The 14,230-nt window shown below is 53.9% G+C and overlaps 4 protein-coding genes across 4 annotated transcripts; 3 read left to right on the top strand and 1 right to left on the bottom strand.

The window, feature by feature from the left end:
* Positions 1-5,542: 5,542 nt before the first annotated feature.
* Positions 5,543-8,235, top strand: BCR38DRAFT_465065 (peptidase S41 family protein; the record flags this gene model as incomplete). Its single annotated transcript, XM_040862686.1, has 7 exons — positions 5,543-5,705; positions 5,765-5,919; positions 5,982-6,130; positions 6,270-6,352; positions 6,408-7,102; positions 7,160-7,672; positions 7,747-8,235. The coding sequence occupies 7 exons, from the start codon at positions 5,543-5,545 to the stop codon at positions 8,179-8,181; spliced, it is 2,193 nt and encodes a 730-aa protein (XP_040717012.1). The 3' UTR covers positions 8,182-8,235.
* Positions 8,236-8,270: 35 nt separating this feature from the next.
* BCR38DRAFT_429083 (uncharacterized protein) lies at positions 8,271-9,894 on the top strand. Its single transcript, XM_040859942.1, has one exon. It carries the CDS (start codon positions 8,628-8,630, stop codon positions 9,771-9,773), a length of 1,146 nt encoding a protein of 381 aa, XP_040717011.1. The 5' UTR covers positions 8,271-8,627; the 3' UTR covers positions 9,774-9,894.
* A 1,020-nt stretch (positions 9,895-10,914) lies between these two features.
* On the top strand, positions 10,915-12,411 carry BCR38DRAFT_339266 (uncharacterized protein; the record flags this gene model as incomplete). Its single annotated transcript, XM_040855690.1, has 1 exon — positions 10,915-12,411. The coding sequence occupies one exon, from the start codon at positions 10,915-10,917 to the stop codon at positions 12,409-12,411; it is 1,497 nt and encodes a 498-aa protein (XP_040717010.1).
* Positions 12,412-13,281: 870 nt separating this feature from the next.
* Positions 13,282-13,606, bottom strand: BCR38DRAFT_483703 (uncharacterized protein; the record flags this gene model as incomplete). The annotated part of the gene is made up of 2 exons (XM_040863659.1): positions 13,282-13,482; positions 13,556-13,606. The coding sequence occupies 2 exons, from the start codon at positions 13,604-13,606 to the stop codon at positions 13,282-13,284; spliced, it is 252 nt and encodes an 83-aa protein (XP_040717009.1).
* Positions 13,607-14,230: the final 624 nt, after the last annotated feature.

Below are 14,230 nucleotides of genomic sequence, written 5' to 3'. Positions count from 1 at the left end.
CGTATATAACAGCCTCGCCCGTATAAGATCGCAGCCCCACGACATATTGACTAGCTTTGTCAGGGCTAGCTTTTGAGTTGCCATTTTTGTTTTAACACGCTCAACATGGGCGTGCCACGTCAGTTTGCGGTCGAACCAGACTCCTAGGCATCTCGCTGAGACTACCGGCGACACTGTGGCGTCCCCAAGGCGAATACTTTGCGGCAAGGGCTCTCGGGCCATAGTAAAGTGCATTAGCTCACTCTTGTCAGGAGCGAACTCCATCCCGTGCCTCACTGCCCACCGCTGACACGTAGCCCATGCGCTCTCCAACCGGCGGCAGGTCGTGTCTGGATCGGTGCCGACGCTTAGCAGGTTCGTGTCGTCCGCGAACCCGACTACTAAAAGTAGTGGGTGCTGCTCCGCTAGCTCCTCGTACAGCGTTGAAATGTATAATATAAACAGTATCGGGGATAGCGGTGACCCCTGGGGGACGCCAGCTCGTAGGGGGATTGGCTCTGACTCCTTGCCATCGAACCGGAGGCGTACCGTCCTATCCTCCACGAAGCTGCGTACCCACTCCTGAACCCACTCCGGGTAGCCTTTCCGGGCTAATATGGAAATCAGCCGTCTGTAATTGACCGTATCGAATGCCCCCTTGATGTCTAGCTGTAGCAGCGAGGCGATGCCCCCGCGTCTCCGCGCCGTATAGATCACGTCCTCAACTATACGTATTGCCAGTTCGGTGGACCTCCCAGCGCGGTTACCCATTTGGCCGTTTGGTAGTAGGCCGGCCGCCTCAGCTACTTTGGTGATACGCTGGCTCATCGCCGTCTCTATTACCTTCCCTACCGTGCTAAGCAGGGCAATGGGGCGCCAGCCGCCAGGGGTCTGCTTCTGAGCTGTCGTTTTATTAGGCTTAGGGATAACAACCACCCTCGCTGAGCGGAAGCGCTCCGGGTAGTACCCCAGCCTAAAGCTAGCTGTTGCCAGATCCGCTAGGATCTCCCATAGGGGTTCACCGCAGGCCTTTAGCAGGCCAGTGGGGATCAGGTCGTCGCCGGGAGCCTTCCGAGCAGCCGTTCCTTTGATGATAGACTCGATATCCATTGTGGTCACCTCCCTAGGGACGTTCAGCTCTGGTCTCGTCTGTAATAGGCCGCGATCGAGGTCCGATAGATCTATACACGGGTCTGGGAAGAACCTCTCAGCTAGTAATTTTGCCTTCTCATCATGTGTACGTGCTGTAAGCGTGTCGCCGGCGTCCCTCCGGAGATCTGGCAAGCCGTGGGCCTCAGGGGGGGCCCAGCTCCGTAGCCTAGCCCACCTCTGCAGTGCCCACAGGCTTTTGTGATCCTTCGCCGTCCCCTCGAGCTTCTCGTGCCAGCTACGCGTCTGCGCTTCGCTGATTTCGAGCCGTTGTTTTTGGCCGGCTCTTGTATATTCGTCCCAGTTGTTCTGCGACCTTGCCTGGAGGTAGTCCCGCCGTCGTCTCTTCGTCTCAGCGCAAGCCTTGCTAATCTGCGGGCCACCACGGGACCCCAGCGCCTCGGCCAACGGTGCGTCTCGGGACCGCCACGTCGGCGATCTCTTGGAGGTTCCGGATAACCCAGTCAACAGCCTGGTCCAACTCCGTTAGCGTCTCAACCGGCAAATAATTCATAAATCTCTGGCTTGATTCGGCTACGATGAGCCACTTATCCGCCATCGCCCAGTTCCACCCTTCGACACTGCGGCGGCCCTCCTTGACTGCTTCCCCGTTGGATATTACCCTAATCACTTGCGCTCTGTGGTCTGAGCCCTCTAGGCCCGGGTCCCCATCGTAATCAATCCTAGCCCCTTTCATCACCCAGGCTAGGTCGATAGTTGAGTCTCGTTGTTTGTGCCTTTGCCGTGTGATTTCCCCGAACGGCGTAACGAGCTCTAATCGCCAGCGTCGCGCAAACTCCACTACGTTGTCGTTGCCCCGTGACGACCGTCCGTGGACGTCCCACAGCGGGTGATGTGTATTGAAGTCCCCTACGAGGACCTGTGTCCCCTCCGGCGCCCCATTAGGGAGGTCTTGGAGCGGGCTACCCAGCGGCTCCCGGTCTGGTTTGGTGAATAGATAGACCAGATTGTAAGGGCGTCCGGGCCTGCCCGAACGTAATACTGCTCCAGTCCATCCCGGTACGGGGTCGCAACGTAGCCACGTCGTATCGTTTATGGACGTATAGCGCAGCTCTGCCGCTGCTGTACACTACTTCGTACCTGGACGACTTCGGGCAATAAATCGCCTTCGTCCGCCGGTTGATCCATGGCTCTTGAACCGCTATTATATCATAGTCACCCCCCTTATCCAGCGCTAGCGTTGCGTTCGCCTTTGAATCTGCGATATTCCAGTAGAGAATAGAGACTACCATTAAGCTGTCGATGGTATATCTTCGTTCGTACGTCCCTTAGTGAGGAAGCTACGCATTGCTGACGCAGACCGTTCGGTTCGCTCCTGCTCCACTCGCGATCCGCCCAGGGGGCGGCCCCGGGGTCGTACAACTGTAAACCCGTCGCTGGTCAATGAGCTAGGTGGTGTGAGCCTGCCCTCACTAGATAACCCGTCCGAGTAGCTGCGGACCTCAAATTGTCGGGGGCGGTGAGCGTACGCCTCGCGTACGCGTAGCCGCTGCTGTTCTGCCGTAGGGCAGTCCCTGTCCCACGCCGTGTGCTTCCCTTTGCAGTTCACACAACGTTTTTTGCCGCTAGGTGCCTTCTCGGGGCAGTCTTTTTCACCCCCTGGGTGTGCCGTTGCAGCGCAGACGCCGCAACGCGCCGTCTTCTTGCAGTGTTTCGCGATATGGCCGTATTCGTAGCACTGGTAGCACTGCCGAACCCGAAGATTGCCGTCGTACGGCTCGCAATCGAATATCTGGGCCTCCCAAATAAGCCCTTCGGAGCATAGTTCCATCGCCGCCTCCACGCTATCCACGTGTAGTATCAGGGCCGCATACGGTGCTTGCGGCGCCCGGGGGAGGTTTCTTTTAGCCTTAGAGAGGTGCATTGTATTGTCCCGCTTCAGGTCTTTAAGTAGCTGGCTCTCGTCGTGGACCTCTCGCAGCCGTTTCGCAGGCAGCCCCTTCGCGATCACTGCAACTTCTCTGCGGTTGAGAAGTGCCTTATCGCCGAAGGCACTACGCACCCACCTGCTGTCCGTGGTCGCCGCTGAGGCCGACTGCTTAAACGTCACTACGGTATCGCCACTGCGCAGCCTGCGGGCCGCCACTGCATCGGTGCTGCCGCGTGCACTGTTCACCGCTTTTACGACCTCAGCCGCCGATCTGTTCTTCATATTAGGGTCCTCTGTCCCCCGGATCACTACCTCTCTCTCCCTTCGCTGGGGCACTACAACCCGCTGCTGCCACACTGCGGCTTCACCGGGTCCCCGTCCCTGGGCCGATCCTGAGGCGATTGAGGCCCAGGATCGAGTTGTAGGCAAGGCCACGTTCTTCACCGTATCCTGCATGGTCTTCTCAACCATCGTCTGGATCGCCGCAGGAATTTCGGCAAGGGCCAGAGTCACTGCCAGTACGTCGGCATGTGTGGCGGGTCTGTCGCCCCCCTCCTCCAGCGTCCTGCCGGCTAGTTTCAACCCCAGCCAACGCTCCATCAAACCCCCCATGACCTCAATCTTCTCACGTGGGACCAAGTCGGCAATCTCTTGTTCTACCTTTTGTAGTTCTCTTCCGATCCCTTCCCTCTCTGCGTTCTTTCTGCTGGTGCGCTCCACGTTCGGTGCGTGGGCACTTTCGTTGGCGTGGGGGTGGTGAAAACTCTGTTCGAGTCCCGCTCGTCCCCCGTCGATCACCATCGGCGCCGCCATCGCTTGCGTCCTCGCTTCGCGTGCGATGCGAGGTCACTGTCCGACGTAAACGGTCGTTAGGAATCAAATGCCGCAATCGGTTTGATGATTTGACGCTGTTCGAAGAAGTTATCGATGAAAGTCAGAAATCTCCCTTCTCGAATAGCCATGAAAGGCCATCCGTGAACAAACATATACGGCCTCGAGCTTGGTGTGACGGTGGATGAGCGCAATTTCGTTTGGAATTATATGAATCTAGCACAGCGAAGTAAAACCGCGTCAGTTTGCCGATTAATAAACTCATTATCCGGGCTGCGCAATCTACAATCGAGTGAATAGTGCACAAGCCGTGAGTAAGGTGATTCAGATATTCTAGTGCCTAGCAAGGTCTCGGGTGGGATACACATATAATGTAGCGCCACGGGGTTAGGTTTGAATTAGCCGCATATCGCGTGGCGGCGACTTTCAGGTTATACTCTGGCCGACGTGAAATAGCTTGAGGAGTATAGTGCAGGAGCATTAGTTAGATTGTGATAGAAGCCAACACTCTATTAGCTACTAGACTCACAAAGATTCGGGCTATCTACGATAGCTTTACCGTTTTCAGAATGAATTTGCAATTACGTCGACTTGGACACTAACACCGCATGGGAGGGTCTGCAGATCGCATGAAGTTAATAAGGTTCATCAAGATACCGGTTAAAAACTAGTGTCTACAGCCATTCGACCCTGCATGACTCGGTTGACGATCCACCCAAACACTTGCCTCCCTATTTATACTTACATTTCTCATCCTCACTAGATATATCATATTCATGTCTTTCTCTCAGCCTCCTCCTGATGTATGTTGTGTCTCTATCCCAATCGACTGCTACAGCTTGGTCAATTTTGTGAATATGGTATCTCATGATTGGTTTCACCATGTTCAATTCCAATATCAGGACCTTCAATCAAGAGCCTCCTGGGAGCTTAAGGCTGACGGATGACAAATAGAATCCAGGATTGGATCCGGGATCATCAAACACGTTTATTTGATTTTAACTTGTTTTAGAGAATCAGACCGAGGCAGTTTGGGGGCTAGGACCAGGAGTTTGGATGATGTCAATCGTCGTAGGGAGGTGGGAGCTTTGACGAGCTGCACATCGCGCCACTAAAGTAAGCATTAGACTTTGGGTTAAGTCTGGGGTATGCCAGCGAGACAAACCCTTGGCGGATACTCGAGCTCCGGGGATCGACACAGAACACAGAGAAAACACGATCCTTCACGTACTATGTAAGCGAAGGAGGTCGGTCTCGTGATGTCGAACATTTCTACAAAGCTTATGCCATGTTGCAACCCAATCAGAAAGTCGGTAGTAAAACTTGGTTCGACGGTACTGACAGCGCCTTGATAAAGGAAGACACGGGTTCTGGCTTGCCCTGTTGCAGCCGAGAGGCTATTGAGGCTTGAGCTCGAGCTTGAGGTTTGAGGATTTTGGTGTTTCGTGATGGGTTAACAGAAGCTTGGCGGTCAATCTGCAACGATTCACCCAGGCAAGATGGGTGCCTGGACCCTTTAAGACCATGTAGTTATCCTGAACTTCACACTACGAATATTCAGGTGTTCTCTATGTGTCTATTTTATTGCTGGTTATGTTGATGTCGTTCGTGCCCGTTCTGCTCCAACATCGATTAATCAAGTCACACCGAGGGAACAAAGCTAACAGGATGGCTGGCATACTTCGGTCAATAATGAGCTTGTGGCTCCTTGTCTTCGCTTCCCTCGTATCTGGTGCGCCGGCGCCTCAGAAAACCCCCTTGAATCCACGGCAGAACTCGAATCCGACACCCACTTCCAATGCCTGCGCGCAGATAGCCCCCATGACGGCCGGGTTTCTCGAAGCAAGTCCAAATGGTGTGCTGATTGTTCATGACAAACTGCTGGATTCATACCAACTGATCATGTCTTCATAGCTACTCCAAGAGTTCCTGCTGCGCTCGCGCATGAGTGTCTCCAATCCGTGCCCAACAAGCCCGAACCAGCGGGGAAAATGATTGATAGCTTGCAAGCTTTCGTACAATGGCAGAGCACACTGGTTTATCTGAATACGCCGCCGTCTTCATACATGGTCCGTTTCCCGCCCTCTGACATACAATAAAACGGAGTTGCTAAATCTGGTATGTACGATAGCTGCCAGCTACGGACATTGTAGGAAGGTTGAACAACGCGAAGACGAAGGCGTTAGCTGGAGGATTTGCGAGCGAATATGACTTCCAACTCGAGGTCGTCAAGACTTTCCTGTCCGCGCATGATGGCCATTTTGTGTACCGACCTGATATGTTCAAAGGTTAGTACACAGTACACGCTAAGACCAGCTTCGCATGGGATCTGCACGCTAACTATTATCTCAGCGTGAGTAGTGTTTGAAACGTAACTCTTGGCATTTGTAAAGAGCCGATACTGATGGCAGTGGTACAGGTTCGGGTTTAGAAACAACCTGGCGGCAGATATCGTCTCTGTCTCTGTGGATGGAAAGTCAGTGCCCAAACTGTACCATCTGCGTGAGTGCCATGGTCCAACACACACCACTTTGTGATCATCAACTGACCCCAGAAGGCGACCTCAACAACACGGCGCTAAATTCGACGGCAAATTCGACGGCAATGCCGGCTGCAATAACAAAGATCAACGGTGAAGACGCCTCCAAGATTATAGAAGAAACAAACCTTGCCTTCAGCGTCTTCCAAGACCCCGATTCGCAGTGGAACGCCAACTTTCGAACAGTTGCCTCTCCCGAAAATCGCCTGGTTGTCGCCGCCTCATTGGCTTTCCAAGGTGAAAGCGTGACTCTGACGTATGATAACGGCACGACGAAGACAGAAAACAGTTTCGCAAACTTGAGAGCTGGAGCTAACTTCACGGGCGTCAATAATGGAGAGGATTTCTACAGCCGATTTTGCAATCCGGATGCGGTTCAGCTAAACGCAACCAATGGCACCACACCGGCGAAACTGCCTCCACCGCAGCCAACTATCCAGGGATTTCCCTTTCCAGTCACTCGAGACAGTGGCGCCAACACGACATCAGGTTATTTTCTCAACGGGACGGGGTACGACGATGTGGCAGTGTTGACGGTGTCTTCTTTTGCTCCTCCGGCCACGTATGACCCGGTTGAATATCTCACGAACTTCCAGAGTACCGTGGGAGACTTCCTCACCAAGTCCAAGACAGCTGGGAAGAAGAAACTTGTCGTCGACCTCACCAGCAACGGAGGCGGTCTCGTTATTGCTGGGTTTGAACTTTTTAGCCAGGTTTGTCTAACCTAGCCCCTGAACCGCTGACCTCAGGCACCCACTAAACCATGACAGCTCTTCCCCGACGCCAATAAGTTCCAAGCCGACAACATCCGTCTGGCTGAAAGCGTTGGCCAAATCTCCCACATTATCGGCGCCATTCCCAAGGATTTCCGACCCAACAACACCGAGCAATCCCGAGCGCTCAAATCGCTGCAAGACAGCGCCATCGTCGGCAATCTCGTCCCGGGAAGCGTCTTCAGCCCCGCGGGCAACAACTTGACCAATGTCGAATCAATTTTGGGCCCCATTAGCCTCAACGGCGACACCTTTACCGCCTTCCAGTCCACCCCGCTGAACAATACCGACCCCCAGTTCAACCTTACGGGGGTCGGCACCAAAGCCAACCCGCCCCCTTCCGTCTTCACGCCTGAAAATGTCGTCCTTCTCACTGACGGCACCTGCGGATCCACTTGTACTATTTTTAGTTACCTGATGATACAACAGCGCAACATCAAAACCGCTGTCGTGGGAGGCAGGCCCAACTTGGGGGCCATGCAATCTATTGCTGGAGTGGAAGGCGCTCAAGTCTTCGATATGGGGATATGTCACGGACGGCAGCAGCTACTATCACGCTCGCCCCCGAAGAAATGCGAGAGCAGCTTAAGAAGGGCCAGCTGGGCGTGTTGGCTGAAGGGTATATCCTCAAGCGAGCCACGGTCCCCATGCAAGCAGGTGCAGTGAACGGGAAGAACGCCTTCGCGCCGTCCGATTCCCAGACGCCACTACAGTTCTCGATGCAACCGGCAAATTGCAGATTCTTCTACACGGCGCAGATGATTACGAAGCCCGAAATGGTATGGCAGAGAGCTGTAGACGTCACGTGGAAGGACCCAGCTGGATTATGCGTCGAGGGGAGCCAGTTGGCGATTAATGAGACGACGGCTGCAATTGATCCGCTGTTCCAGAAAATGATGGTCATGGATGCGGACAAGATAAGTCTGAGTGGTGCAGCGACGAGTAATTTGCAGGTTTCGAGGAGGACGGGTATGGCGACGTTGCTGACGGCTCTGGCCGCCGTCATGGCGCTGTTATAAATGCTCGTGTTGGAATACTCATTGATACATGATAAACCACCCATCTAAACTAGCAATATTACTCTTTTCTCCTTTTTTTTTGGTCTGTGGTAGAATTTCGATATTGTTGACTATGAACATCAGATGAGAGCTGCTGCAATACTGCCCCTGAGTATTGTGACTGCGGTATTTGCGAGGTACTAACGCGCCAATGGGTGCTCATCACAATCTGCGAAGAGTATTTATGGCCTCTCTCCTAAGCTGCAACTTGAATGTGCATTTTGTAATCAAAGAGGTTCGCAGACATTCCCCGCTCTCAGGGGGCGCCTATGCACTGGACCGGGAGCTACCCGAAGGGTCCACTCCAGTCGCAGTCACGCTAACACACAGTCTGAATTCTCGAAGATCCTAGGAAGTAGGTTCGAAGAAGTGCATCTATCTCGAAGCCAAGCACTACAACTCCAACCATGTCCAACCCCACCCGCGTCGGCATCATCGGCTTAAGCGCCAAAGGCAGCTGGTCTGTCGCCGCCCACCTCCCCTACCTTCTCCAAAGCTCCAAATACACCGTCACCGCCATCTGTAACTCCTCCGTCGCCAGCTCTCAAGCCGCCATCAAAGCCCACAAGCTCGCCTCCACGACCAAAGCCTACGGCTCGCCCGAGGACCTGGCCCAAGACAAAGACGTCGACCTTGTCCTTTGTGCCGTCAACGTAGCTCAGCACCGTCAGACCCTCCTCCCGTCCCTCCGGGCGGGGAAGGACGTCTACTGCGAGTGGCCGCTCGGCCGGAACCTCCAAGAGGCACTCGAACTGAATCAGCTCGCTAAGGAGAAGGGGGTGAGGACTCTTGTAGGATTGCAGAGCCAGAAGTCCCCCGTTGTCGCAAAGCTGAGGGAGGTCATTTCCCGAGGGAAGATTGGGAATGTGTTGAGTTGTACTTTTGTTGGCCCGGCGGGGTACGTTGGCCCTGAGGAACCGGTCCAGACAGAGTACTTTATTAAGAAAGATGTAGGGGGAAATCTGGTGACGATCTTTTTCGGCCACTCGATCGAGACTGTCTTCGCGACGCTGGGGCAGTTGAAATCGTTTAGCTCCATTTTGGACATAAGGGTTCCAACAGTGGACTTAGTTGACAAGTCGCCTTCGGATCCGGAACGCAAGGTGGTTCGTACCGTAGAGAGGGAGACGCATGATCAGGTGATGCTACAGGGACATTTTGAGTCGGGGGCTTTGCTATCATATCACTTGCATGGTGGGAAAGCGATTGCGCCCGGTGAGGGGCTACATTGGAGGATTTTGGGGGACAGGGGGGAGCTGAGTGTCACTGCTTCGGGCACCATGTTGCAGATTGGGTATCCGGATGTGAAGATTCGGTTGTTTGATAACAGGACGGGTGGCATCGAGGAAGTTCAGGTGCTGAGGGATGAATGGGATGATCTGCCTATGCCGGCGCAGAACGTGGCTAGGCTGTATGAGGCGTTTGCCGATGGGAGGAAGGAGGACCACCCGGATTGGGACGCTGCGGTGCGCAGGCATAGGCTGATTGAGGAGATGTATGAGAGGGAGCGTCAGGGTAAGCAGGATCAGAAAGCAGCTTCCCTGGACTCCTGAATATGTAGATAGACTAAGAAGACATGAAAAAATGCAAACGGATTTGTAATGTTTGACTTGGCTTACGGGGAAATACAAATAGTTTACATTATCATATCCCCGCTACTGAAGTTAACTCATCCATAAAACCGTCCTGGACATACAGGCGGGATCTATCAAATTAAGTAAGCATTCGTTTATTATCTAGAGAGGTGGCGCAAGGGAGATTGCGGGGGCTTGGCCGTGTAACGCAATGCAATCGCAGAATAGATAAAAGCGAAGAACTCCTCCTTTCTTGGCTAACGAACAAAGAATCGAAGAATCCCTGTAATTGTTTTAGCGGCTCGAGGTTTTTGGATATATAATCTCCGCCCGAACATCGTTTACATAAAACAGTCCCTCCTGTCTACAATCTCCAGGCCGGCTCCTAAAGAATCAGGGTTCTTCGGCGATGTCGCACGTCAAGCTGCCTGCGATCGTCAACAGTGTGAACAAATATTCTCACGGCTCTCTACCTTCTTAGGATAGCCCGCAATTATTTGACTCAGCTTTCCTACCGTGAGTAGGATGTCTCACCTCTTTAGGTTTTGTTGTTGTGAATAAGCTTACTGCACTACTACATGGATTATCCGTCGAGATCTAAAACGAATAAACAACAAGTCAGGATTGCCTACAGAAGGCACCAGACTGCTCTGTCTTTACTTTTTTCGTTTGAGCTATACGGGGGTATACGCTATATCCAACCTACTTAAGCTTTAGCAAGGGATTATCTTACTATGCCTATTTGCCCCAGTATAGTTTTTCTTTTAACCTCGGTTCGTCAAGCTAGCCTAATAAAAGCTCACCGTTCAAGATCTGTTGAGGAACTGCTGCTGTAGTGATATTCCGAAACTAGCAAAGTCAATCGCGGTCTCAAGCTCTACCCGCGGGCCCCAGTTTTCGGTCAGGAAAATCCGGCAATCCCGTCCGAAAGAGTACCGGGCGTTAGGGTTGTCGTATTCGTGTTCGCAGTCCAAAGCGGCATCGAGCCGATAAAACAGTACACAAAAGACTTGTCCCCGGTCCCTTCCCAACGAGTCACATCTCTTTCCTCCCCCCCAGATTCCATGCTTCTAACAGGCTCTCGGATATTGCCTTACCCAACCCAATCTAGTCCAGTCCAATGGATATCCTGCGGGACCATCCATGTCTATCCATTGCGTCGGTGCTGCTGGTGTTCAGCGTCGCATACCTCTGGAGACTCAACAATGCACTCACCACCACGCCCCCGGAGATGCTAGCCCTGACACCACGTCGCTGGACCACTGAAGAAATCAGTCAGACGTACCAGCGCGTCAAAGCAAACCCCGTCGACTGGTCCAAACATCTGCCACCCAAACTAAACCGGCGATACATCATCACCGGCGGCTCAGGCGGCGTCGGCGGCGAAATCATCCTGCACCTCCTCGCGCGCGGTGAATCCCCTTCCGCCATCCGCAACGTCGACTTACGGTTCCCAGACCGAGAAGACCTACTCTCGGGTGCCGCGGCGGAAGTCGACTTCGCGCAGGCGGATCTCTCCTCCGCTTCTTCAACAAACGCTGCTTTCGATAAACCCTGGCCGGTGGAGGTCACAAACCTGCCTCTGACCGTCTTCCACACCGCTGCTGTCATCTCGTTCCATGAGCGGCGGGCAGCTACCTACGAGCGCGTGGAACGCGCCAACATCGCCGGGTGCACTAACGTGCTCTCCGCCTCCAAAGCCGCGGGTGCGGATGTCTTCGTGTCCACCTCTTCCAGTTTCGTGGCCGTCAAGCCGGTGCGCTACTTCGATCTGGATTTCTTCCCCCTATTCCGACGGAGCTGGCCGAGAAACTACACGCAGCCTATCGACGAGGCAGATTTCTACGCCCCTCTGCGTCCCAGAGAAGATTTCTGGGGCAATTACGCATACTCGAAAGCCGTGTCGGAGCGGATGGTCTGCAGAAGCAACTCGGTTGGGTTTCGCACAGGAGTCATCAGGCCGGCGAATGGGGTTTATGGGAGCAGCAAGGCTGACCAGCTTGTGGGAATGTGTCTGCGCTTGGGGACGTTCCCGACTTGGATGACCAATGTCGTGCAGAATTTCGTGCACGCGGGACATGTTTCGTTGGGGCATTTGCTGTTTGAGGCGGCGCTGGTAAACAATACGGAGAAACTCCCCCCGTGTGCGGGGAAGCCGTTCAATATCACAGATCCATGCCCGCCGACTCTGTTCTTAGATTTCTACAAACTGGTAGAGCAGACGGCTGAGACGTATGTCAAAGTCGTATATCTGCAGCCCGTGCCGATGCTGTTGATCTCATATGTTGTGGAGATAGCGGACACGATCTCGGGGTTGATTCCGGGGCTGGGATGGTTGAAGCCGACTGGTCAACTGGCGCTGCTCCAGCCGCCTGTTTTCAGCTCGTCTACGCACGTCCCGGCTTCGGATGCAGCGGCGCAGAAGTCGGTTGAGGACGGCGGTTTGGGGTACAAGGGGGTGTGCACCACGCTGGAAGGCATCTGTCAACAGGTTGCAGAGTGGAATCGAGATCACCAGGGCAGTGGTGCGGCACAGAATGGGAAGACGGAAGGGCTGGAGACGTGTGTGAAAGTAGTAAAGAGTGTGGGAACTATACCGGCAGTTGTAAAGGCTTGAGTAACGAAGAACGAAAGACGCCGAGAAATGTTTGCTGTTGATTGTACCAACAAAATATGCCAGTATACTTCGAGTCAATATAGGATGTCGAGTTGTACCATAACACCGAAATAGGGGTAGTAGATATATATGGTAATAGGCACCTACTTATATAATACCAACAGTGTGGCATCTAGAAGCACAACGGTGACTTATTCCACGTACGTGTCCTGTCTACTCGAACAAAGGGTATCATCCTACACCTCCATCCATGCATCTGCGCCATCGGGAACAGAAATCCACGAGGAGTCACCATGGATTTACCACAATGAAAAGCAAACCCCCTTCCTCCTTTCCCAAGTTGGTATTATACAGAATACCAATCTCTCCTAACTGTGTCTTTCCCTGAATGGGAACAATCCCACTCCCTCATTCGTTATTCCACACTCCACCTCCGACTCTCCATCAGAATCACCGACCTCGGCGTCCTCAGCGTCCTCAGCTTCCTCGGCGTTTTCAGCGAGACCGCACTAACAACCACGACACCTACCGGCGTCGCATCGTTCCAATGGTCACTTGGCATCGACAACATACTAACCCGCTTGTCTACTTCGCCGCCGTGTTCTTCACGCTGGATTCATCGCTGCGCTTGCGGGAGAAAGCTGGAGCTGCGGCACGGCTAGCACTATTGGCACTGAAACCCCTGATTTAGAAATACTAAGCCGCTTCTCCAGATCGGGTGGGTTGGTGTCGAGCGGGTCGCCTATATTGAGTGGACTTGTACCTATTAACGCCCGGGGAGCCCGGGGAGCCCGGCGGTGAAAGGGGACTAGACTACTCGTGGATGGTGGACAGGCGTTGGCGGGTGGCTTCTGCGAGTTCCGGCATGGGCTACAGTCGGTCGTTGGGGTGCGGATTGGAGTCGGCCATGGCGGCTTTGGCAGCTTCGCGTTGACGCCGCCTGCGGAACAGGAAGAGGGCGGCGACTATGATGGCACCTGCCGAGGTGGGCTTTGAATTGGACGTGTCGTCCCCGGTGGTTGAGTTGTCAGTCGGGTCCACGGTGGCCACCACCGAATGGTTGCTGTCAGACTTACGTGGTCGGCATGAGCTCGGGTGGCAAAGGGCGCATCCCGCCGAACCCCGCCATGGTACTGCAGCCTACGTTCGTGAACGTGAGGCCAGGAGTGTCGTCTGTGGTGGAGTCATACGTCATAAATGACGAGGCTGCTGGCCAACTTACCGGCATCCCCGTGTTCCCGTCACGTCTCGCCTGCTGGGCACTGGCGCTGTCCACGCAGGCCGTCCAAATATTAGCGCTGCGTTCGGCTGGCCTGACAGTGCAGCACCCTTTATATATTCCCCCGCCGTCGTGCTATAGTAGGCACCCGGGCAAGTAACTATCAGTGCGCACATTACGACAAGGAGCCACTGGATTCAAGGGCCAGCTACTCGCTTTCGCTCCCAGAAGTGTGCCCGCCAGTGTCTGTTCCCCATGTGACGCTGTCAATGGATCTAGGGCCCCTACACGTCGGCGATTGCGTTGGCAACGGCGACATCGTGACAAGACCCGTCCCTGCCCCGGAACCGCCAGTCTCCGCCGTTTGCTGTATTCGAGTCTCCACCAATCATGTCCGAGAGAATGGTATACCTAAGGAAAACATGGATAGGCACATATTGAAACGAGAGCCAGCGGCAAGATCGACAGCTCAAATTCCCTTTTTAGAAGAAAAGATTCATTGTCTCGAAAAGCGGCAAAGTTGACGGCCGGCATTCCAGCCGCGAAAGGGCGACTTTCATTGATGTTGTTCATCTCCTTATTCACATTTGAGACACCTCG

The sequence above is a fragment of the Pseudomassariella vexata genome, assembly GCF_002105095.1.
Source record: "Pseudomassariella vexata strain CBS 129021 chromosome Unknown BCR38scaffold_5, whole genome shotgun sequence".
Taxonomy (NCBI): Eukaryota; Fungi; Ascomycota; class Sordariomycetes; order Amphisphaeriales; family Pseudomassariaceae; genus Pseudomassariella; species Pseudomassariella vexata.
Note: the sequence above shows the minus strand (reverse complement) of the source record. Positions and strands in the feature narration are given on the sequence as shown.